The sequence below is a fragment of the Peromyscus maniculatus genome, chromosome 7 (assembly GCF_049852395.1).
Source record: "Peromyscus maniculatus bairdii isolate BWxNUB_F1_BW_parent chromosome 7, HU_Pman_BW_mat_3.1, whole genome shotgun sequence".
Taxonomy (NCBI): Eukaryota; Metazoa; Chordata; class Mammalia; order Rodentia; family Cricetidae; genus Peromyscus; species Peromyscus maniculatus.
Genome location: NC_134858.1, coordinates 16,711,424 through 16,735,728, shown reverse-complemented (window position 1 = coordinate 16,735,728; position 24,305 = coordinate 16,711,424). Strand labels below are relative to the sequence as shown.

The window sequence follows — 24,305 nt, the reverse complement described above, 5'->3', positions numbered from 1 at the left end:
GGTGCTCCCACGATGCTCCTCCCACTCGGAACCCAAAGCCTTTTAGTACCCTGGGAGCGTTTTTTGCTCCGCTCAGAGGCTCCGACCATTCCAGCATCTCTCCTCACTAGCTCCCCTCAGTCTCAGTTTCCTCCTCTGCAAAATGGGTGTGCAAGCCAGGCATGATGATACACACCTGTCACACCAGCATTTGGAAGGTGGGGCCTGGAAGATCAGGAGTTCAAGGCTATTCTGGCCTACAAGGACTCTGCTTAAAAAAAAATAAATAAATAAAAAGGAAAATATACCAGGACAAAACGAAAGAACTTTTGGGGCAAATTTTATGGACTTCTCAAGCAGAGAATGGACCCCAGATTTAAGAGGTCTGGGTTTTTCCAGGGTTCAAATCCCTTCCTTCTGATGACCCTCTTCTTGACCCTTTTGGTACAGGGGTTGCGTCTTGGGAAAAAAAAGGAAGAAAAGAAAAAGAAAGAAAGAAAGAAAAAGTGAAAATGCCTGACTTGTTCCTGTCTGCATTGTGGCATTGTTCACAAGAGCCATGACATGGAGTCAACTTAAATGCCCATTAGTGGGTGAATGGATAAAGAAAATGTAGTTTGTACACACCATGGAATATTATTTACCCATAGAAAGAGGAAGCCTTGTTATTTGCTGTAATAGGGACAAGGCTGGCAGACATTACGTCAAGGTACATAAGCCGCTGGACCTCAGTCAGTGCAGACTAAAGAAACTGATCTAGAAGCAGTAGCAGGTGGGAAGGTGGGGGAAGCCGCTGGTCAAGGGTTACAGTGTTATAGTTAGAATGCAGGAGTAAATTCCAGTGGCTGACTACTGTTTTAAAATAGCTAGAAGAGACCTGCAGACTCACGGGAAGAAACATCGCTAGTACTCCATTTCTATCATTATTCCATGTTCTCAGGTGGTAAATCGTTACACTGTAGCCCCAAAAATGTGCAGTCATGTGCACACCAGAAATAAAAATCGGAGCCAGGCGGTAGTGGCATGCACCTTTAATCCCAGCCAGGACTGTCTCACAGAGAAACTCTGTCTCAAAAAACTAAAAAAAGAAAAAGAAAAAAAGTGGTGAGGAAGGTAGCTACGGACACATTGGTGTAACTGACTCAAAGGTGGCTCTCACTGGCTCCAAGTTTTGGCTAATGTGTGTTGTTTATCTGGAGATCCCTAGGCTGCAGTGAGACCTTGTCTGAAAACAAACAGTGGCTCTTTCTGCTTTTCTCATGATCTTTTATTTTTATTATTATTGTTTTTTTTTCCAGGGTCTCTCTGTGTAGCCCTGGCTGTCCTGGAACTCACTCTGTAGACCAGGCTGGCCTCGAACTCAGAGGTCTGCCTGCTTCTGCCTCTCAAGTGCTGGCACTAAAGTCCTGTGCCACCACTTCCTGGCTGAGTTCATGATCTTTTAAAATTAATTAATTAATTAATTGGTTTTTGGAGACACAGTTTCTCTGTGTAGTTTTGGAGCCTGTCCTGGATCTTGCGCTGTAGCCCAGGCTGGCCTCGAACTCACAGAGATCTGCCTGCCTCTGCCTCCCGAGTTCTGGGATTAAAGGTGTGCACCACCACCGCCCGCTTGGCTCCTTTTTTTTTTTTTAAGGTTGATTAATGGTGTTGTGAGTGTGCCATGACTGTGTTGTGAGTGTGCCATGACTGTGTTGTGAGTGTGCCATGACTGACTGTGGTGTTGTGAGTGTGCCATGACTGTGTTGTGAGTGTGCCATGACTGTGTTGTGAGTGTGCCATGACTGACTGTGGTGTTGTGAGTGTGCCATGACTGACTGTGTTGTGAGTGTGCCATGACTGACTGTGTTGTGAGTGTGTCATGACTGACTGTGTTGTGAGTGTGCCATGACTGACTGTGTTGTGAGTGTGCCATGACTGACTGTGTTGTTAGTGTGCCATGACTGACTGTGGTGCTGTGAGTGTGCCATGGCAGGAGTGTGGGAGTCAGGGACACTTGGGGTGCAGGGATCGACTGTAGGTATCAGGTTTGCCAACAGAGGGTTTTAGCGGCTGGGCTGTCTTGCCAGCCTCTCAGGTGTTCTTGTCTCTCACCATGTGATGCCCTGGCTGCCGGGGAACCAGCCAGCAGAGAGTCCATCACCAGACAGGCACCTGATCTCTGACCTTGGACCAGAACTCCCCTGCCAAAATAAATCTGTGGTCTTTTGAACTTAGCCAGTCTCTGCCAGTGAGTTATCATCAGCAGAAAGCACACAGGGCACCCAGTCAGAGTCAGAAAATTGTGTGTGTGTGTGTGTGTGTGTGTGTGTGTGTGTCCTACCTTTTTTTTTTTTTAAGGGCTGGGTATAAATCCAGGACCTCACACAGGCTACATAGGTACACTACAGCTGAGCCACACCCCCGCCCTAGAGTTTAAAGGGAGAAGTCTTTGAAGCGGTGATCTTCGGAGTCCCCCTGACGAAATGGTTCAAGCTCTGCTATGGGCCGAGGAGTGTACCTGGCAGAGAGGCAGTGAGTGCAAAGGTTTTGTGGTTGAAATCAATATGGGTGTTGGAAGGACACAAAGGAGGCCTGGTAAGTCCAGATGGTGTGAGGCAGTGGTGGATGACAGGTGTCATGCATGACACCCATTGAAAACTGGGGCAGAGGGGAATGTCTGCACTGGGTGATACAGTTCTTTATTTAAGATACTGCGTTCTTTATTTAAGGTCAAGCCAACTGCCCAGGCCTCCTTGGAGATCCCTCCTCCCTCCCTGTCTCAGGACGGTATTAGAGTCTGGCCTGGGTGGAGACCTAGTACTTCAGCTGGTTTGGTTCAGTCACTTTGGCCGAGGGACCACGCCTAGGAAGGTGGGCTCACCTTAAGCCATGCTAGAGAGATGGGCGGGACAATTAGTCCTTTGATGAGATACCGAGCTTTTCCTTCCCAGGAGCCCCTCCGCTACTGCTGAAAGAAGCTTCTAGACAGCAGCCATGTAGGGTCCTAAGTCTGCCCTCTTGTGGCGCTTTGGGTGAGATTGGCTCCCATAGGCGCCCATATTTGCAGGTTTGGTTCCCAGTGGGCTATTGGGAAGGATTAGGGGGTGTGACCTTGTTGGAGGAGGTGTGTCACTGGGTGTGGGCTTTGGGGTTTTCAAAAGCCCAGTGTCGTTCTCTGTCTTCTGCCGGAGGATCGAGACACAGCTCTCAGCTCCTTCTCCAGAACCATGCTTACCGGCATACCGCCTCCTCGCCACCACGATGATAATGGACTAAGTCTCTGAAACTGTAAGCCAGCCCGAATGAAATGATTGCTCTCATAAGAGTTGCCGTGGTCATGGTGTCTCCTCACAGCAAGAGAATAGTGATCAAGACACATTTTTCTAAACTGTTCCCCAAAGTGTAAGTTTTCTTCTATGTCTTTTCTAAACATGCTTTCCTGAGCCTTGGGGTTTCCCCTCAACATTTCAGCTTCCTTGTTTTCTCTGAAGCGCCTCACCCCCCCCCCCCCATGTGTCTGTCCTCCAGCCTCCTCGGCCGCAGCTGGCGCTGACAGCTGACCTCACAGGGCTGCTTTCCCTAACTGTCCTGTGCTTCCACTTGAGTGTTTTTTGTTTGTTTGTTTGTTTGTTTGTTTGTTTTTTTTGCTTTTTCAAGACAGGGTTTCTCTATGTATAGCTCTGGGTGTCCTGGACTCAGTCTGTAGACCAGGCTGGCCTCAAACTCACTGAGATCCACCTGCCTCTGCCTCCCTTGTGCTAGGATTAAATGTGTGTGCCACCACTGCCCAGCTCTTAAATTCTTTTATTAAAGATACTAACAGCCCCAAGGGGGACCCAGTTTCTTCTGTCTTTGCAGCCATGGTGGTCACATGTTCTGAGCTGGTCCACAGTGCCTTCTGTCCCGCATCCTCTTTGTTGGCCAATGCATGAGGAATATCTCCTTGCCTCAGAAGTAAATGTACCTGTGGGTGGCAGGCAGGGAGACGGGAGAACAGGCGAGGAGAGTCTGCTGCCCCTCCCCACTTCGACCTTCTGTCCTGCTCCCCTGACGGTGGGAATCTCAGTCTGGGGGCTGGGGTGGTCACTCCCTCAGTAAAGGGCTTGTCAAGCAGGCATGGAGACTGCAGGGCTGGGTCCCCACAACCCACACGAAAGCCAGGTGGGCACGACAGCTGCCTTGAATCTCATCACTCCGGAGGCAGGGGTGGGATCCTGGGGACGTTGGCCAGCTGGACTAGCCAGGACCAGTGAGCTCTGGGTTAAGTGAAAGGCCCCACCTTTGAGTACAGGTGGAGAGGCATCAACCTCTGGCCTCCAAAGGCACAGGTACTCCCCCCTCCATGGATCCACACACATGTGAACACACAAGCATACAAGAAACTCATCATGGAGTGTGTCCACTACAAGGTCTCTTTGGTCTCCCAGCTACTGGCCCTATGACTAGAGATTTGGGGGAAATGCCCCCTTTCCTGTTCACTGCCCTCTGTGGGATAACTGAGTCCTAACACACACACCATCTCCACAAGCATGAGAGACCCTGGAGTTGTCCACTGTGCAGCCTGTGCCTCCACTCTAGGCAGAACTGGCACCTGGACCAGTGGCTGACAGGTCTGGTACAGACTGGAACTGAGGGCCGGGCCGGGGAAAGGAAGGGTCCCCACCAAGAGCCCTTTACACACTGGGATTGGATTTCCCACTGATGTCTGGCCCATGCTGAGGTATGATTCCTGTTCTTGCAATCCTAGGGAGCCCTGTCAGGTGGCGTGAGTGATGAATTTCTTCTCGTGGTGTGGTGTGACAGGGTCTACTCCTGGAAAGGACACAGTGCTGCCATGGACCTCCCCACACAGGGACTTCCACTCCTAGGGTAGGGTGCACCCCCTTTTCTTGTCATGTGGGACCTTGAGGACGGCTTGGAGTTGCATCATGTAGAGATGTAGGGGTTCAAGGCGGAGGCCTGCACTGCCTCCAGCTTGACCCTGTGCCCTAGGGGAAGGCACAGAGTGGCGGATGGTATTGCTATCTGTCTGGCCAGTGGGTGGGAGCCCCCTGTTCATACCACCCACCCGCACTCACCAAAGTGAGCTCCTGCCTCACACACAGCCACCTGGAGCTCCTCCTGCCATCTGCTGTCATCCTTCCTCAGGGAGGCACACAGTCCTGCAAGGTTGGGTGGAGGCTGCTCTGATGCTGGAGTGGCTGGAGGTCATTCTCCACACCTCTGCATCTGCTCTCCACCTCTCCAACCACTGGGCTTCTCAGATCTTTGGGTCTGGCCATTGCTGTGTAGGGCTTCTTTTTGACCTCATGTAGCATAGGCTGGCTTTGAACTCACTATGTAGCTGAGGATGACCTTGAGTTTCTGACCCTTTTGCTCTACCTCTGAGCGCTAGGGTGATGGGGTGCACCGCCTATCCCATCCTGTTTATTTGGTGCTGGGGTGTAACCTGGGGTTCTCTGCATGCTAGACAGTGCTCTACCAAACCCAACCCCACCCCTTTCTCTCCTGATGGGTCGCGAGCCTTGCTTAGAACTGTGTCCTTCACTTCCAGGACAGAGCCTTGTGTTCAGTAGGTGCTTAATACATGCTTGTTTTGGGCTTAGACTTGGGCAAGGAAGAAGAATATAGAGAGGCCATTGAGACACTTCAGTGGGTAAAGTCACTTACTGTAGCAAGGTTGGCAAGATGGCTTTGAGTGATGGGACCCAGTGAAGGTGGAGGAAGAGACCCGACTCCAGAGTTGTCCTCCGACATCCACGTGTGCGCTGCAGCACGTGTGCCCCTCGTCACGCGCGCGCGCGCATACACACACACACACACACACACACACACACACACACACACGCATGCACACGCACGCACGCACGCACGCGAGAGCACACACACACACACACACACACACACACACACACACACACCAAGAATGACACTGCTGAAGATGAGAGAATTGGGCGGGGCCGTGGGCTCTGGAGATCGTTCTGAGGTACTCTTGAGAGAAGTGAGGAAGAGAGGGAGTCATGAGGATCTGGAGGGGAACAAGCCTGGAGGACAGAAGAGCAAATGTGCCAAGGCAGGGGTTTGTGCTGCAGAAGAGGTAGAGCTGTCGGAGCAGGAGCCTCGAGGCATGCTGGTTGAGATGGAGTGAGCAGGTGAGGACCAGGTGTGGACTCAGGTATGCCAGCTGTGATGGAGTGAGCAGGTGAGGACCAGGTGTGGACTCAGGTATGCCAGCTGAGACTGAGTGAGCAGGTGAGGACGCAGGTGTGGGACTCAGGTATGCCAGCTCAGATGGAGTGAGCAGGTGAGGACACAGGTGTGGACTCAGGTATGCCAGCTGAGACTGAGTGAGCAGGTGAGGACGCAGGTGTGGGACTCAGGTATGCCAGCTCAGATGGAGTGAGCAGGTGAGGACACAGGTGTGGACTCAGGTATGTCAGCTGTGACTGACTGAGCAGGTGAGGACACAGGTGTGGACTCAGGTATGCCAGCTCAGATGGAGTGAGCAGGTGAGGACACAGGTGTGGGACTCAGGTATGCCAGCTGTGACTGAGTGAGCAGGTGAGGATGCAGGTGTGGGACTCAGGTATGCCAGCTGTGATGGAGTGATCAGGTGAGGACACAGGTGTGGGCTCTGGGTATGCCAGCTGTGACTGAGTGAGCAGGTGAGGATGCAGGTGTGGGACTCAGGTATGCCAGCTGTGATGGAGTGAGCAGGTGAGGACACAGGTGTGTGCTGTGGGATGGTCTGTATGTCAAATAAAACACTGATTGGCCAGTGGCTAGGCAGGAAGTAGGTGGGACAAGGAGAGAGGAGAATTCTGGGAAGCGGAAGGCTGAGGCAGAGAGACATTGCAGCCACCACCATGACCAGCAGCATGTGAAGACACCGGTAAGCCACCAGCCATGTGGCAAGGTATAGATTTATGGAAATGGTCAATTTAAGCTATAAGAACAGTTAGCAAGAAGCCTGCCACGGCCATACAGTTTGTAAGCAATATAAGTCTCTGTGTTTACTTGGTTGGGTCTGAGCGGCTGTGGGACTGGCGGGTGACAAAGATTTGTCCTGACTGTGGGCCAGGCAGGAAAACTCTAGCTACAGGTGTGGGACTCAGGTATGTCAGCTGTGATGGAGTGAGCAGGGTGAGGACCAGGTGTGGACTCTGGGTAGGCCAGCTGAGACTGAGTGAGCAGGTGAGGATGCAGGTGTGGGACTCAGGTATGCCAGCTCAGATGGAGTGAGCAGGTGAGGACGCAGGTGTGGACTCTGGGTAGGCCTGCTGTGATGGAGTGAGCAGGTGAGGATGCAGGTGTGGGACTCAGGTGTGCCAGCTGTGATGGAGTGAGCAGGTGAGGACTCAGGTATGGACTCTGGATATGCCAGCCTTGATGGAGTGAGCAGGTGAGGACACAGGTGTGGGACAGACAAATTTGCAGGACTCCACCTACCTTTCAGTGCCTGGGGAAGGTGGAGGATGGTGGCTAGCAGATCTTGGGACCCTTTTGCCAGCCCCAATCCAGGCTCCGATCTGGTCTTTATCCAGAGGTGGAAGGTCTCTTCTCCCTTTTTTATTTTCTGTAAGAGGAGAAAGCGAAGGAGTGAGCTGGCAGCTGCCTGGACTACAGCCATGCTCTATGGCAGAGCTCTCGTTAATTGAAACAGGACCTCTCACTATGCAGCTCAGGCTGGCCCTGAACTCTCAGTGATCCTCCTGCCTCAACCTCCCAGTGCCGGGACTGCAGTATTTGCCGTATGCTGTGGCAGAGCAGTGTCCCCTGACTTGAAGTAGTCCCTTCAGAGGAGGGGGTAGGGGGTAAACAAACCACATATCTAGGACAAAGTAAACTTGCAGGATTTACCAGGGTCCTTCCCAAAGGCATGGAAGCCGTGCACATGTGCTGGCGGAGGGGACCGACTAGCAAAGCTGCAGGAAGATTTTCAGGCCTGTGCAGCTGCTTGCACACTGTGCAGAGTCCCACAAGTGCAGCGTCTGTGAGTCGTCCCCTGTGTTGGGATGGGCTTTTTGGTGAAGTACGTGCTTTGAGTGATCTCTGCTCCCTGAGTAACCTCTCACCCAAACTCCTGTTAATAACCCTGGTGAATTTTTACTTTGGTCTGTCATTGGTTTCCTTTCCAGAGTTGAGTTACATGTGTGTGTGTGTGTGTGTGTGTGTGTATGGTGTCTCTCCAGGGAAAAAATCTCTCATACAACATGCCCCAGTGAGGAGAGGTATTTTTCTGGCTCATGGAAATGCTCCTATGACCAAGAAATGGCCCAACATGTAACTGATGCTCATAAATGTGGGTTGAATGACTGGACAAAGTTGTGGTTATGCTTAGTGGGAAGCAAACGACACCAATAAGCAGCAGCTGGAGGCTGGCGGGCACAGCCCACTGTCAGGGTCATTCATGTTGCAGAGTCGCATTTAGCCAGAACAGGTTGCAGATCTTCTTCCAGGCCTCCAAGGGTGCATAGCACATGGTCAGGATCCACCAGGCAGAAAGGGGATGTCAGCTACCTCCATCACTATCCTTCCTCCCTGACTTCCCATGTTTGTAGCCATGTGGGAATTCAAATTCTGTTCTTCTCAAGCCCTAGCCTTAGCTTATAAGAGTCTCTAATATCCAGAAGACCCGTAAAGGGCCGGTGAGAGGACTCAGTGAATTGGATCTTTGGAATTCACATGGTGGAAGGAGAGAACCGACTCCATGACATTGCACTCAGATCTCTACATGTGCAAACACACACACACACACACACACACACACACACACACACACACACACACGATATTAAAAAGTAAAGGAAAATGAGCTCCCCTCCCAAAAAAAGGCCAGGTGTGATGGCACACACCTTTAATCCCAGCACTTGGGAGGCAGAGGCAGGAGGATCTCTGTGAGTTCAAGCCCAGCCTGGTCTACAAAGCAAGTTCTAGGACAGCCTGAGCTGTTACACAGAGAAACCCTGTCTCAAAACAAGAAAGAAAAGAAAAAGAAAAGAAGCCAGGCATGGTGGTGCATTTCTTTAATTCCAGCACTCAGGAGGCACAGGCAGGTGGATCTCTGTGATTTTGAGGTTAGCCTGGTGTACAGATGAGTTCCAGTCAAATCTATATAATGAGACCCTGTCTAGAAAAAGAAAAGAAAATGAAGGAGGAAGAGGAGGCACCGTCTGTGGGCTGAGGAACAAGCCCTTACAGGCACTGGCTGCCAGCGCCTGCAGCTTGGACTTCCTGCTACAGAACAGGAAGGAATAGTCCCTGCTGTTAATGACCAGGTCCTAAGTTTGTTTCTTGTTGGTTTGTTTTTGCTTTGTTGCAACACAGGCTCACGAATGCTGGGCAGGCCCTGCAGGGCTCACTAGGGTGTGTGCTGAGCAGGTGTGTGCTGCTGAGCCCACCTTCAGATCACGGAGCGCTCTGCGGCAGCGAGTGCACTCGGGTGGAGGTGTCATGTCACGGTGATGGTGTCTTTGCCCCACCACTGCCTTGATCTGTAGTTCGTCCTCTGCTAAGAACTGAGGGAAAGGTAGAAAAGCACTGAAGGTGGAGGGGGAGGCAGCACAGCCATCCACTAGGTAAGAGGGGGGAGAAAAGGACTCCTGGGAGCTTGTCCTTGGACTGTTTCCACAACCAGAAAGTTCATTTCTGCCTTCTCCCATGGAAACTTTTCATTTTTCTTTTCTATCTTCTGTCTTATCTATTTGATGGTGCTCAGGATCAGACCCAGAACCATCATACTAGTCAAGTGCTGGATCTCAGAGTCATGTCCCCAGCCCCTCACTGGCACACACTTTACTGCTAAGCCAGGCTCCCAGCCCCTCACTGGGGGATTCTAGGCAGGGGCGCTACCACTGAGCCACACCCCAGCCCTCACTGGGGGATTCTAGGTGGGGGCTTTACCACTGAGCCACACCCCAGCTTCTTTTATTTTGAAGTAAAGTCTTACTGTGTCGCCCAGGGTTGCCTTGAACTCAATCTGAATCCCAGACTGGCTTGGAACTTGTATCGCTTTCGTCTCAGCCTTCCAAATAGGTGGGATGACAGCTCTGTCACCAGGCTGGGCAATGGCTGAGGCTTCATGGAATCCAGTCATGGAAGTGTCCTTACTCCCTAAACCCACATAATCTCCTCCTTCACACATGTACTCCTCTGTTCTTGTGTTTAGAATGCTTAAGATATAATCTATTAAGCATGGACTGTAGTGTCTTTCTAGGTTGTATGTTCTGTGCCAGCAAGGGCCGTGGGAATTTTAAAAATTTAGGATTTTAGCAGAGCCTCAGAAAGTATCAACAGGGTACACGATGTGACATGCTGACAGATGGCCAAATTGCCTATGTTTATGGTGGAAGGATGGCAGGGACGTGACCTTTGGCCTCCCCATCCTCCAGTACCACCTCTGTGTTCATCCCTCAGAAGACTGCCTTTGCTAACCACTGTGGTGGACATTGTTGTGATCAGTGGTCCACTGAACGTTCAAGGTTCTGTTGGGGACATTGATTTTGGCACCCTCAAAGGGGATGGCTTGTCTAAAGGGGATCAAGGCTTCAAGGGCCACCATGGTGCTCTGGGCGTTGGAACACAGGCAGCGTTCAGTGCCACAGTGACCCATCCTACCTCTGTCCGGCACCCTGAAGGGCTCAGTATGGATTGGACATGGTGCACATTAGCGCTCCCCAGTTCAGCACCATGGAGAGACACTCTTTTGTTGCACTGGGAACCTCAGCAGTTTGGTGACCCTAACCCTACTTCTCAAAGGCCCATTCAGCACTACAGACAGCTGTGTGGGTTTCGAGACACACCAGCACCTCAGTTACCCACCCTGCCCCTCTCCCCAAGGTTCCTCAGCACCAGGGATCCCCGACAGGTTGTCAGGATGTTCACAGCCATGCTCCTCTAGACCCCCCACTCAGTGCCCTGTACAGAACTGCGGGTCACTGCTTTCAGATAGGGCGGGGTGAGCTAGCACCTGAGCTAGTCCCTCTCCCAATATCCTTGTCAGCACTGTGGACAGCTCCCAAAGGGCAGCTTGCCTTAACACCCCTGCCCTGTGACTCTGCTCAGGACCACGGACAGCTCCCGTGCCGTGCCCCGGGTCTGGGTGCAGCAACACCTTGCTTAATTCCCAGTCCCTGGCTTTCCCAGTCTGTGTCAAAGCTATCTCTCAGCTCCCGCTGGTCAACCAACCACTCTACAACAGCATTTGTCTCACTGTGCAGACTCGGCTTCAGCTTTAGTGTGTGGCTGTCCCCTCAACAGTGTGCAGGGAGACGCGGTTTTGGTCCCGCTTGTCCACCGGCCAACAGCTTTTGTCTGCAAGAGGCACATCCATCTACGTATGCAGAGCTGGGCTACGCAGCTTGACCTGCTCGTGAGTCACCTAGCCTCATTTCTTTTTACCTTCCTTTAAAATTTTTTGGAAAAGGGTCTTATGTAGCTCAGGCTGGCCCCAAACTCACTATGTAGACATTGTGAACTCCTGACTTTTCTGCCTCTACCTCCTGAGTGCTGAGATTACAGGTGTGTGCCACCATACCCGGTTTATAATGTTCTGGGAATGGAACCCAGGACTTCATGCATAAAATGCATGTACCCTACCAACTGATCTCCAGGCCTTTTTTTTTTTTTAAATTAATTCATTTATTTAATTTTGTCTTTTTGAGATGGTGTTTCGCTGTGTAGCCCTGGCTGTTCTGGAACTCACAGAGATCTGCCTGCCTCTGCCTCCTGAGTGCTAGGATTAAAGGTATGTGTCACCATTGTCCAGCTAAGGGTTTTTGTTTATTTGTTTTTTATAACGTTTGTGAGACAGGGTCTCACCATGTAGCACACACTGTCCTGGAACTCATGTATAGCTCAGGCTGGCCTTGAATTCACAGTGACTTTCCTGCCTCAGCTTCTTGAGTACTGGGATGATTGATAGGCGTACTCCACCAAGCCTGACTCACCTGCTATTTATGAAAAACCCTTTGCTAAATGTGGACGATGCCAATCATGCTATGAGGTAGAGCTCCAACTACTCAGATATGGATAACTGAGGTTCAACAAAGATCCTCAAAGTGCCTTCAATTCCGGTGAAAGCATGCTTCCCTAATTTCACACTGGACATGAGGATGGAGAAGACAGGAAGTAGCTATATGGGGGCCAAAGGGGACTGTCCCTTCTGAATAGCCCATATTTCATGGCTTTCCGTTCACCTTTGACCATATCATGTTATTTTCCCCCCACATTTCTTCTTTCCTTTTTTCTTCCCTCCTTCCCTCTTTCATCCCCCTTTCCCTTCCTTCCTCTCACCCTCTCTCCCTCTACTTCTCTCTCCCTTTATCTTTCCCTTCCCTTGACAGGGTATCACTATATAGCCCAGGCTGGCTTCTAACTCTCACTCTTCCTGACTCAGCCTCCCATGTGCTGAGAGGGTTGGTGCATGCAATTGTGCCTGGCTGCATCTGTGCATTTAATAGCCACCTAACTTCCAATCTCTACGCCGCTCCCTGACGTCTCTCTCAGTCACCGTGCTCACTCTCTTGCCAGGGTTTACTTTGGTTAGTAATTAGACACTGATGTGTCTGACAGCTGCTTGCCTCCCTGGAGACAGCGGGACCCTGGAGGGCGAGTACCCTGTCTATCTTACCCATCTTTGTCTCAGGGTCTGAGCTCAAGAGCTGGTATGTAGCAGCGTCTCAGTAAGCACCGACAACTCACATGTGGCTGTATTTGAGGTCCTATTTGTGCCACCCTGTGACTTTCAGTGTGGTCAGTCACCCACCATGGCTGGCGAAGCTGCCCCAGCGGTAGTTGGCTCAGGGGCTGGAGATGAGCACCAGTGTGTATGAGGCTATGGCCGCAGTAAATGTCATTTGAATGGTGGGGACCTGCATCTCCAGGAAGCCACTGGCTCTCTGGATGCTGCCAATAAAATTCTAGAGAGTCAGAGGTGGGAGGTTAGAAGAGGTCCCTAGAGAGGAAAAGATCCAGAGGGGCCAGAGGATAGGTATCTACACCTACGCCATCTTTGGGCTGCACAAATTGATCCTTTATCCAGAGCAGTCAGAATGAAGGTTGTAAGGGACATGTCTGCTTCTGAGCCCTGGTATGCATCCTGTGTGTGGGGATTCACACACACGATCCCTGGAGCGTTTCCAAAACACTTACCTCGGTGCTCTCAGGCACCCAGATGTGGCGGGATGATATAGCTGGAGGCAAAATGGTGAGAGGGGAAGGGAAGGAGGGAGAGAAGGAGGGGAGCTGCTCAGGGTGGGCCTGGGTGGGGTCTGTCATTCCAAGTCAAGTGCTAATGGCTGGCTGTGTGTGCAGCTCATGGTGAGCATTTGCCTAGTGTCTTAGGTTTTTTTCTATTGCTGTGAAGAGACACCATAACCACAGCAACTCTTTTTTTTTCTTTTTTCTTTTTTTGAGCTGAGGATCGAACCCAGGGCCTTGTGCTTGCTAGGCAAGTGCTCTACCACCGAGCTAAATCCCCAACCCATTTTTTTTTTTTTTGAGACAGGGTTTCTCTGTGAAACAGTCCTGGCTGTCCTGGGACTCACTCTGTAGACCAGGCTGGCCTCGCACAGCAACTCTTATAAAGGAAAACATTTCACTGGATGCCTTACAGTTCAGAGGTTCAGTCCATTATCATGGTGGGACATGGTGCTATGCAGTGAGGCATGGTACTGGAGAAGGAGCTGAGGGTTCTTACATCTTGATCCTGCAGGCAACAAGAGTGATCTGAGACACTGGGCGTGACTTGAGCATATATGAGACCTCAAAGCCCACCTCCACAGTGAAACACTTCCTCCAACAAGGTCACACCTACTCCAGCAAAGCCACACCTAATAGTGCTACTCTCTTTGGGGTCCATTTTCTTTCAAACCACCACATTCCGTTCCCTGACCCCCAAAGGCTTGTAGCCATACCATAATGCAAAAATGCATTCAGTCCAGCTTCGAAAGTCTTCACAGTCTATAACAGTCTCAACAACATTTAAAAGTCTGAACTTCAAAGTCCCTTCTGAGTTTCATGCACTCTCTTAACTATAATCCCTTATAAAATCAAAATAAAAAAAAAAAACAGGTCACATACTTACAACATCTAATGAAACAGGATATAAATTACCCTTCCAAAAGGTAGGGACGGGAGCATAGTGAGGAAATACTGGACCAAAGCAAGACCAAAAACCAGCTGGGCAAACTCCAAACTCTGCATCTCCATGTCTGATGTCAAAATGCTCTTCAGCTCTCCAACTCCTTTCAGTTTTGTTGACTGCAACACACTTCTTTCTCGGGCTGATTCCACTTCCTGTTAGCAGCTCTGCTTGGCAGGAATCCCACAGCTCTAGTATCTCCAACATCTTGGGTTCTCCAAGGCATTCCAGGTTTCAACTTCACAGCTTCATGCAATGGTCTCTCTAGGTCTCCATCAGGGTCAGTCCTGACACATACCCAGCTTCAGCGGCTTTCCTTAGACACAGACAAATTCCACAACCCGTTTCTTCTATCCTTAAAGTCAGAACCACGTGCCAAAGCTGCAAGGTTCTGCTGCTTGATGGGACTGGAACATGGCCCCCTTGTTCTTTTACATCTTCACCAGCTTTCTGTTTTCCATGATTTCCTTCACTGCCTAAGCTTGGCTGTCCTGAAACAGTGGAGACAGGTGTGATATGTCTGTCCTTACCACATGCTTCCCTTGGTGAAATGGTAGCCTCCATTTTTGCTGGTGGGTCAGCATCTGGGCATGGCCTGGAGGAAGAGGGAAGGGGTGGTCCTTGCAGAGCAGTTGGTATGTGGGGAGACCAGGAAGCCAGCCTCTGTTATCAAGGAGAATCTGGAGCATGAGGACTGGGTGTAGGTGTGACTTTGGTCCACACCATGCTTAATTTGTAAATTTGATTTATTTATGTATTTGCTTATGTGAGTGTGGGGTGGCAAATCATGTCACATTGAACATGCAGGAGTCAGAGGATACTTTCAGGTTTTCATCTTCTACCAGGTGGGTCCTGGGGCTAGAACTCGGGTCATCAGGCTTGGTGACAAGTGCTTTTACCCACGGAGCCATCTTGCCATCATGACACAGTTAGGTGGACACCTGGAGAAGGAGATGCATCCAGGCACGTGAAGGAGGGGGCTGTAGAGCTGAGGGGCTGGCTAAGGACCGAGGGCCCAGTTGCAATTGTCTGGGAGTCCCCTTGGGGATGCTGGAGAGAGGTGTGCCTCAGGGTGCTGCTCAGACAGACTGCAGGTCTGCTCAGGTGCAGCTGTGGTGGGGGTGACATGGAGCCTGTGAGTGTCCTTGAGCTGTCCTTGAATGCAAACTCAGGCTGTCACTGTGTCTCTGCCAACAGAAAGGTAATCTCAGGATGCAGCAGGATCTGCCTCTTAGGTAGATTCTGATGTTTTCAAGACTGCTAATTTTTTCTTCAGCACTGGGAATCAAATTCAGAGCCTTGTGAATGCTGTGTAAGAACCTCACAGCTGAGCCCCGCCCCAGCCCCTCACTGGGGGATTCTAGGCAGGGGCTCTACCACTGAGCCATATTTCCAGCTTTCCTCCTCCCTCTCTGCCTGTTTTCCCATGTGTGTGAGAGTATGTGTGTGTGTATGCTGTATGTATGTTCACCTGTGTGTGTGTGTGTGTGTGTGTGTTTGAAGGACAGAAAGATCGACTGAAGAGAATGTTCTGTACTTCTCTTCCCCTAATTTTTTGATTGTTTGAGACAAGGTTTCTCTGGAATCTGCCTATTCTGCTCAGTTCCTGAGTCAGATGCTGAGGTTTTTGGGATGGACTGTAAGTGGCTTTTTAATGTGGGTACTGGGAATTTGAACTCAGATCCTCATGCTCTTGGGTCAACACTTGACCCACTAATTTATGTCCCCTGTCCATTTCCCTTTTATTTTGAGAAAGGATCTTGCTGTGTAGCCTAGGCTGGTCTTTTGGTTCTCTGCCTCTCTAGTATCCAGCAGGTGTGGGCCATCACACCCAACTGTGACTATTGCTGTTTGGGTATTATTAAAGCTATCTGCAGATTTGGTATTTAGGTGATACTGGAGTGACAATATCTGAAGATGACCTGGATGGCTGGTGACTGGGTGTGACTCTGCTGTCCATCTCTGGTTGGCAGCTGGAGGAGGTTTCAACGTGCAGGTGTTCTGTGATGCCTTTCCCGATGTTACTCTGTGTTTGTAGTTTTGCCTTGTCTTGGCCCCAAGGTGGACAATGTCTGGTTGCATCTTCACCTGCAGAGTCATTGCTTGGGGGAAATCAGAGGATCTCCTGTCAGATTGTAAGGGGTACAGACTGAGAGTATTTTGGGATGACTGCTGGGGAACTGGGGTCACCTGGGGAACTGGGGTACCATAGCTGCCTTCTGGAGAGTCTCATTTTCCTTGTTAATGTTCCTCAGGGGCTGGACTTACAACTTACCACTGACAATGGTCCTCCCCAGCCTTTAATCACAGCACTTGGTAGGCAGAGGCAGACAGATCTCTGTGAGTTCGAGGCCAGTCTGGTCTACAGAGTGAGTTCCAGGGCAGCCAGGGCTACACAGAGAAACCCTGTCTTGAAACCTGCCCTTCCCCCAAAAATAAGAAGGAAGGAAAGCAAAGGAAAGAAAGCCGCAGGTGTTGGCTTGCTGTCTGGGCAGCCACAGGGACCTGTAGCATGTCCCGTACTTCACTGAATGTCAGGCTGCCCATGGCTGCCTCTCCAAGGATGTCACCTGTCAGGTGGATAACATCCTCTTACCTGCTTGCCACAGATGGCCACCCTGAGCCTGGCAGTCTCAGAGAAGGCGGCCCCACCCTCCTGACCGTGTCCCTGCTGCACACCTTGAATGCTGACGAACACTTCTGTCCTGTTACCTTGCTCAGAGACTTCCCTCCCACCCCGCCTCAGTTTGACCTGAACAGGCACAAGTGTTTATGAGATCAGGGATATCAGGACATGTAGGGTATGGGGAGGGCTGGACACCCTCACTTCAGCCCCCTACCCTGCTAGTTTAGTCCTAGGACTCCACGTGGCCCCTGCCAACCCAGCAAACCCTGAAGGTTCAGAAGATGCTGTTGAAGATTCTGTTCTGGTGGAAGCTCCACCTTGGCCCCTGGCACCCTGGCAGCCCTATACCCAAAGAGTCTGGAATGCTCTGGGGGAAGATCCACCTCAACTCCCCTCCCCCATCTCTTTCCCCAAACCTGCTCCTTCAAAGCCTGCCAAACACGGCTCCTCCCCCAGAGATGCTCAAGACCACTCCCACAGGGTATTTAAGCTGCAGCCCAGAAAACAGACATGTGGTTTTCCGGTCTCTTGTCCCGTTTCCAGGGGGCTGGCAATCACCCGGGCATGCTTTACCTATTAAACCGGGGCTTTTTCTAATTCGGTCTGATTTGGTTTGATTTGGATTGCTGCGTCTGCAGAGAGGCTATTGGGGTACAAAAACCTTTCATCTGGAGGTCCCACCAATGGGGGTTGATTTTCCCCCACCAGCCCGGGCCACGTGATGGGAAAACAACCCTATCCCCAACATCTGCTCTCTACCAGACTTAAGATTGGCTTTCAGCTCGGTAAGTTGTCCTTTCTAAGTCATTGCCTAAGAAGCCCAGGGCCTCTTGATTTGGGGGGTGTCCTGCCAAAGATGTGGCTGTGCCAGGCCCCTGACCCATTCTAGAGCAAAGGGCTGCCTTTGTTCCATGGGACCCCTTCTGCAGAAGACGTTCTGTTGAAGGGAATTTCCCACACACCCCTGCTTTTGACCCAAGGCCTACCACGGTGGATGCATTCATTGCACTAGGCTTCGGGTCCTGGCATAGACTTGTGAAATGGGCACTTCCTATTCAAAGCCTGATCCCCAAATGCACCTGCGGTGTCTTTTACAAAATCTATCCAAATTGGGCTATCTGATACCATCTCTCCTAATACCTTGGTTTCTCTGAGCACTAAGGCCTGGCTGCAACACCTTGATAAGCAGTCAAGGTGGCCTCCAGAGAAAACCTTAGAATTTTCCATCCTCCATGATCTTGAAAATTTTTGTCTGCATGGAGATAAATGGCAGAACTGTCCATGTCCACATTCTTTGGGTTCTGCATTCCCACCCTCCCTACAGCAGCCAATGTCTCCCATGGCTAGGGCCATGCCATCTCCAGATTCCCATCTGTCTGGAAACTGGGACCCTGAAAATTCCACTCTGACCATGCTACCGGGACACTGGCCCCGCCCCCACCCCTCTTTATCCACCCCCCTCCTATGGGGCCACATGTTCCATTCAGTGGCAAACTGCTCACATTTCTGCCTCTATCCACCCCTGCCCCCTTCTTTCCCCTCCAGGACAAAGGCCGAGGACCAAATTCCTCCTCATCCGCCTTCCTGTCCTCCCCTTCCCGAAGCTGCTCCTCCCTACCCCCCAATGCCCCAACCTACATCCTGGTCCCCTTCTACACACTGGCCTAACTCCTCTGAATTTTCCCCGATTTCTTCTCATACTTGGTCTTGCCTGACTCCTGCCCTCTTCGGCCCTCTCCGAGAAGTAGCTGGAGCTGATGGAGTTGTTCAAGTCTCCAGAGAAGAGACCTCATGGTTCGTTGCCTCCTCCAAGGTATGGAAATGGTCTCGGACAAAGTTGTTAATTTTGATAAACTCAGAGATCACACAGCTAGCTGACAAAAACCTGGCCATTTCTCTAAACTGGTTATAAGAGACCAGGGTTCAATATACTCACTTTGACTCAGCCTCCACAGCAGGAGCCACGGTCCTGGCCACCCATTTCATTTCTCAGTCAGCACTAGATATTAGAAAGAAATTAAAAAAGGCTGAGGGGGCCCCCAAACTCCCCCACAGGAATTGATGAAAACGGCTTCCTTCCCCTCAAGACCCCGACTCTTCCCTGCATTCTTGCAGGGCGATTCTTCTCACACTCTTTTCTGGTCATACCTCCTTGCTTTGCAACTCTCCTACAGGCCTGAGCCTTTTACGGAAGGCCCTTCCTCCTCAGTCACCACCTCCCAGGCCACACTCCCCCACTGGCCATGTATCTCCCCTACCTCTCCCTTCTGAGGTCCCTTCGCCATTCACATGCGGACAGCTGTCTCCCTGCTCCAGCCTGCCCCACTCTCCCCAGGGGACAGAGGACTCCTCAGACAGCTAGCTCCTAAGTCTCTTGAGCCCCAGTGGACAAGACCTTATACTGTGATCCTCACCATCTTCTCGGCTACCAAGTTCCTGGGACATCCATGCTGGTACCATCTCTCCAGGCTCAAACAGGCATCTATTGAGGATACATGGTCTGTCCAGCAGCTGGGACCCTCCACCCTCCGGTTTTCCAGGTTGTCTCAATGCAGGGCCTACCTGCTCTTCCGCCCTGTGCGTTCATCTCTGCAGCACAGCTAGGGCAGATGTTAATAATCTATTTCTTTCCTAGAAACTTGCCTTCTTTTCTTCCTCAAGAAACAGATGCCTGAGGCCTGTAGGGTGATGATTAACCAGATGCTCCTCCACTCACACCTCCTACTGAATGTAAGCCCACCAACTCCCAACTCCCCCCTTCCCCACATCGCCCCATACCCACAGGAAGTAGCCAGACTTGAACTGTCATCCCTACATCCAGAGTCTGGAATGTTCTGGTGGAAGATCCACCTCAACTCCCCTCCCCCATCTCTTTCCCCAAACCCATCCCTCCAAAGCCCCACAAACACGGCTCCTCCCCCAGAGAGGCTCAAGACCACTCCCATAAGGTATCCCAGAAAACAGACTCGTGGTTTTCTGGTCTCTCTTCCCTATCTCCTCTTTAGAGGGCTGGAGAATCACCCGGGAATGCTTTACCCGTTAAACTGGGGCTTTTTCTAATTTGGTCTGATTTGGAGCAGAGAGGCTTATTGAGGTGCAAAAACCTTTCAGATTCTTTTTCCCAGCCCCCATGACTCTGGGAGGAGGATGCAAAGTTAAAACAGCCACTATAGCAGCAGTAACTACAATCCCAGTGAGAGCAAAAGCAAATGCAGCCAAGCCATGAGAGCAGAGGTTTGGGGTTCAAATCTCAGCTCTTCTGCTTAGAGCTATGTGGCTTTAGGCAGATTAACCGACCTCTCTGTTCCTCATTTTTCTTTTCTTTCTTTTTGTTTTTTCGAGACAGGGTTTCTCTGTGTAGTTTTGGTGTCTGTCCTGGATCTCACTCTGTAGCCCAGGCTGGCCTCGAACTCACACAGATCCGCCTGCCTCTGCCTCCCGAGTGCTGGGATTAAAGGCGTGCGCCGACACCACCCCGCTCATTTTTCTTTTCTATAAAAGGAGGATAAACAGCTGGGTGGTGGTGGTGCCAGCCTGTTCCACAGAGCTAACTACCACAGCCAAGGTTACACAAAGAAACCTATCAGTATTCTGACCCACTCCTTGGGGATCCGCCCAGCATCCTGACGTCATCTTATGTGAAGTCTCCTTTCAGAAAAAACTCCTCCCCTTTCATTCTCTCTCACACCTCTTTCTCTCTCTTTCTCCCCTTCTCTTTTCTTTCTCTCCCTCTCTCTCTTTCCCTTTATTAATAAAAACTTCCCACGTGGATGTCACACCTGCCTTGTGAGTAGCTTCCCACGGCGCCACACTGCCCGTCCGTGTGTCTGCGTGGCGTGCCTCACCCGCCGTGGGGCACTTTGGTCCAAACCCACCAAGGCCTTTAGCACCATTTCACAACCTTAAAACTGGTGCTTATGACTCAGGCCCTCCTGGCAGCCGCTCGCATGCCAGGATCCCGGACGCAGTCTGCCCACCACAGGATCCAGCTCACCCGATCACTCACCACCTCGTCCACCAGCGGCAATCACATAAGTTTCAATTGAGTTGTTACACCCCCTCAGGATCTGCCCACAGCTCCTTTAGGCCCTTCTGGCTTTTGCAACACGATCCTTGACCTTTTCCCATGGATGAGACCCCTCTCAGAGCTCGGTTTTCCTTCTCACCTCCTCAAAAATCCTAGTACTAGGTGCTGAGACTTCCCCAGCTTAATCAGGCTCAGCCGACCCCCATTGAGTGTGGCGAAGGCCGTCTTTGATGGCTTGGTCCTCATTCTGTCCTCCCTCTAGTCCTGGTGACACCCACGGCTACAGGCTGTAGGGACTCCTTGTCCTCCTCTCATCCGTGGGAACTGTGACTTTTTGGGACATGTATGACTTCTGTGAGCAATCAGGGCCTGCCCCCACTCTCGGGGTCCTTCACTCTCGTCCTTTGCTTCTCCCTCTTCCACTAACTGCTGCCTGCGGCCTGTCTGCTTGGCGGCATGCCTTGGCAGGACCCGCCAGAGGTACCCACTAACTCTGCTGCGTGTGGCCTGTCTGCTTGGCGGCATGCCTTGGCAGGGCCCGCCAGAGGTACCCACTAACTTACCTCCACCACCGGCACGTCTGCTCCCTCCCGCCTGTAACAAGTCTGCCTTCTCCTTGCCTTCCATCAACACCTCCACTCGGGTCTCTGGTGGAGCTACCTGCCTCCGACCATCCCCCTGGATGTGAGACTGGCCTCAGGATTTCTTGGGCCAGACGGTTGGGGAACAGAGAAAAAATTCCCCACTTTCTTCCTTCTCCCTTCCTTATGACTTAGATAAACATGCTTTGAGCAGCAACCATCTTGGCTGGTGACCTCATCGTGATGCAGATGGCCATGTGGCTGGCAGCCATTATTTACTAAGGCTTACTAAGATTAAAAATAGATTTAGTTTTGATGACCTCTTTGTTCATTTTATCTCCTTCTAGAGTAAGGAAGCAATAAGTCTCAAATATTTGGGATTGGTATGGACTTTTTGTATGATAATAGAGATGTAAAGCTATATTTGATTCAACACTGGTTTATAGTACACTCTATATGATAATAGAAATTTAAATTTATAAAGATCTGCTCAGATTAATAAGAGTTAACTTAGTGATTTACACCCATTTCTTCTAGAAAATTTAAATAAATGATGTCATACATTCGATAAATGGGGTACCTAATAAACAAGATATATATTCTATGACGGAATTTCCGGTCCCCTGAGAGGGTCCTCTTCTCAGAGTTGGGCCACACCCTGACTCACAAGCCCCTTTCCCCTGTTCCTGTTTGGCCTGGGATCTTTCCCTGTCACTCTTCTTTGCCTTCTCAGGCGTGAGCAAGTCCTAGCCTTACGGAAGCTGCTAACACATTGACTGTTAGGGAGCATAAGCTGAGGTCAGCCATTCCTACCTAACGGACAAGCAGTGCTCAAATGCTCGAGATCTGCAGACTCTGGCTCTTAAAATGTTGATCAAAAAGCTTATTATATCAGAGACTCCCAGATCCTAGCAGTGGCCCAAGGTCTCTGAAGAAGATTATGAGGCACCATGACATCTCCACCTGGATTATGGCAGGCAACGTTGACCTCTGGGCAAAATGCCCCAATGCAACACCTGCTACCAGGACCGGGCCCCAACTGTGGACAAACATTAGGACGTCAGAGTATCAATTGCACCTCTTTTGCCTAGACAAAGTAAGATCAGTCTTCTCCATGTCCCTCTTCCACAGGAAAAACTCCCACTTTATGGGCCTGGTGGCCAAAGACTGATGCTGTTCTGATACTTCTGCCTCCAACGATGGGAGACCCGGGCATGGCTGACTGGGTATGCACTGGTCCCTGTTATCTTTAATAGATTTGAAAGCTGCTTGGCCTGCACTCAGATATAATTTATCCTTCTCAGATCTCTGATTCAATTTGAGAACCAGGCTTTGCTTCAGCTGCCTTCTCAGTTCTCTATATAAAATTCACAGATCTCCCTCTCCTAGGGCTACTACTAGGTCTAGACACAACTTACCTTGTTACCGGATCAGATAAACTCACAGAACAGATTTCAATGTAACTTTTTACTGTTGACTGTTCTCAGTATCCCCTGATAAATTAGATAAAAAGAAATAGCTTTAAGGTTTGTTTATATGAAGATATAAACTTCTTCTTACTTCTGTTCACTTACATATCCTTCTCAGATCTGATGATGTTTAGGGAAGGCTCCCTCCTCCTTCACTCACTCAACCACTTCCATTCAGTAAATTTCCTCTGGTTGTAGATTTAAAGATATGTTTCATTAGGCTGAAACCAGGAAATGCTCATACCTTTTAACCCAAAGCCATAGCTTTTGCTATGACACCAAGATGTAAATCTGTTCCAGTTGCTTTACAGACACTTGGAGGTCCCTGCACAGATCCACCCCTCCTGCCAGGCTTGTGCCAGGGCCAATCCACAGGGGTCCTCCAGATATGCCAGCCCCTGAACCAGCTCCAAGGATGCCAACCACCAAGTAAGGATACCAACTGGGTGAATACTGACAGGTTAACTTCATCTACATGCCCACTCATAAAAACTCTGTTATCTCCTAATCCGTTGACACTTTTTACAGGATGAAAGAGATATTTCCACCACACAGCAGATGCAATGGCTCCTGTACTCCTGATTTGGTGTGCCGTTCCCCAACCTCCTGGAACATCACTGCTGCAACCTGCCTTCTCAGCCCCCTCCAGGAACACCTGAGATCTCCACGATGACAGCTAACTGAATGCTTCTTCACTCATACCCCTCACCATGCGTGACTCCCAGCTTCCCCCTCCCCACTTCGCCCCTTGTCAGCAGGAAGCATTCTCGAGAATTTGGCACCCTCATTCCCCCCACTTGCTATCCACAACTCACCTTTTTATAATACTCAAAATGGAGGAACGCTAGTATTCTGACCTGCACCTTGGGGACCCACCCAGCATCCTGACATCATCTTAAGTAAGGTCCCCTTTAAGAAAAAACTCCTCTGCCTTCACTCCCCCCCACCAGAGGTACCAAACACCCCTCTCTCTCTTTCTCTTTCTCTTTCCCTCTCTCTCTCTCTCTCTCTCTCTCTCTCTCTCTCTCTCTCTCTCTCTCTCTCTCTTCCTTTAATCATAAAAACTTTCCATATGGAAGTCATATCTACCGTGTGAGTAACTTTCCAGCAGATGGCGCCATGCGGTAATCTGCTGCGTCTGCATGGTGTGTCTCACCTGTGGGGCACCTTGGTCCAAACCATTTCACAACATTAACAAAATCCTGTCTTGAAAAAACCAAAACCAAAACCAAAAAGAAAAAAGAAAAAGAAAAGAAAGAAAAAGAGCATAATCAGAATTCCTACCTCAGATGTTTGCTCTTTACCTCAATGAGTTGATATTCTTTTTTTAAAAAGATTGTTTATGTGAGTACTGTATCTGCATATTATGCCTCCACACCAGAAGAGGGTATCAGATCCCATTATAGATGGTTTTGCACCACCATGTGGTTGTTGGGAATTGAACTCAGGCCTCTGGAAGAGCAGCCAGTGCTCTTAATTGCTGAACCATCTCTCCAGG

At 50.4% G+C, this 24,305-nt stretch overlaps 1 protein-coding gene across 2 annotated transcripts; it reads left to right on the top strand.

Annotated features, from left to right (window-relative positions):
- The first annotated feature begins 1,762 nt into the window (after positions 1 to 1,762).
- LOC121830756 (uncharacterized) lies at positions 1,763 to 24,043 on the top strand. Of its 2 annotated transcripts, none has more exons than XM_076575764.1 (4): positions 1,763 to 2,556; positions 22,470 to 22,564; positions 23,119 to 23,236; positions 23,336 to 24,043. In XM_076575764.1, the coding sequence occupies exons 1-4, from the start codon at positions 2,445 to 2,447 to the stop codon at positions 23,338 to 23,340; spliced, it is 330 nt and encodes a 109-aa protein (XP_076431879.1). In that variant the 5' UTR covers positions 1,763 to 2,444; the 3' UTR covers positions 23,341 to 24,043. The 2 variants fall into 2 exon arrangements, 1 of the variants encoding a protein (XP_076431879.1); XR_013052636.1 differs by having other exon boundaries at positions 1,766 to 2,556; positions 23,108 to 23,236.
- Positions 24,044 to 24,305: the final 262 nt, after the last annotated feature.

Coding starts and splice junctions, on each gene's coding strand:
- LOC121830756 (XM_076575764.1), top strand. CDS start 2,445: ATGGTTCAAGCTCTGCTATGGGCCGAGGAGTGTACCTGGCAGAGAGGC. Junction 2,557..22,469: donor AAGGACACAAAGGAGGCCTG/GTAAGTCCAGAT, acceptor CCTCTTCCACAG/GAAAAACTCCCACTTTATGG. Junction 22,565..23,118: donor ACCCGGGCATGGCTGACTGG/GTATGCACTGGT, acceptor GTTGCTTTACAG/ACACTTGGAGGTCCCTGCAC.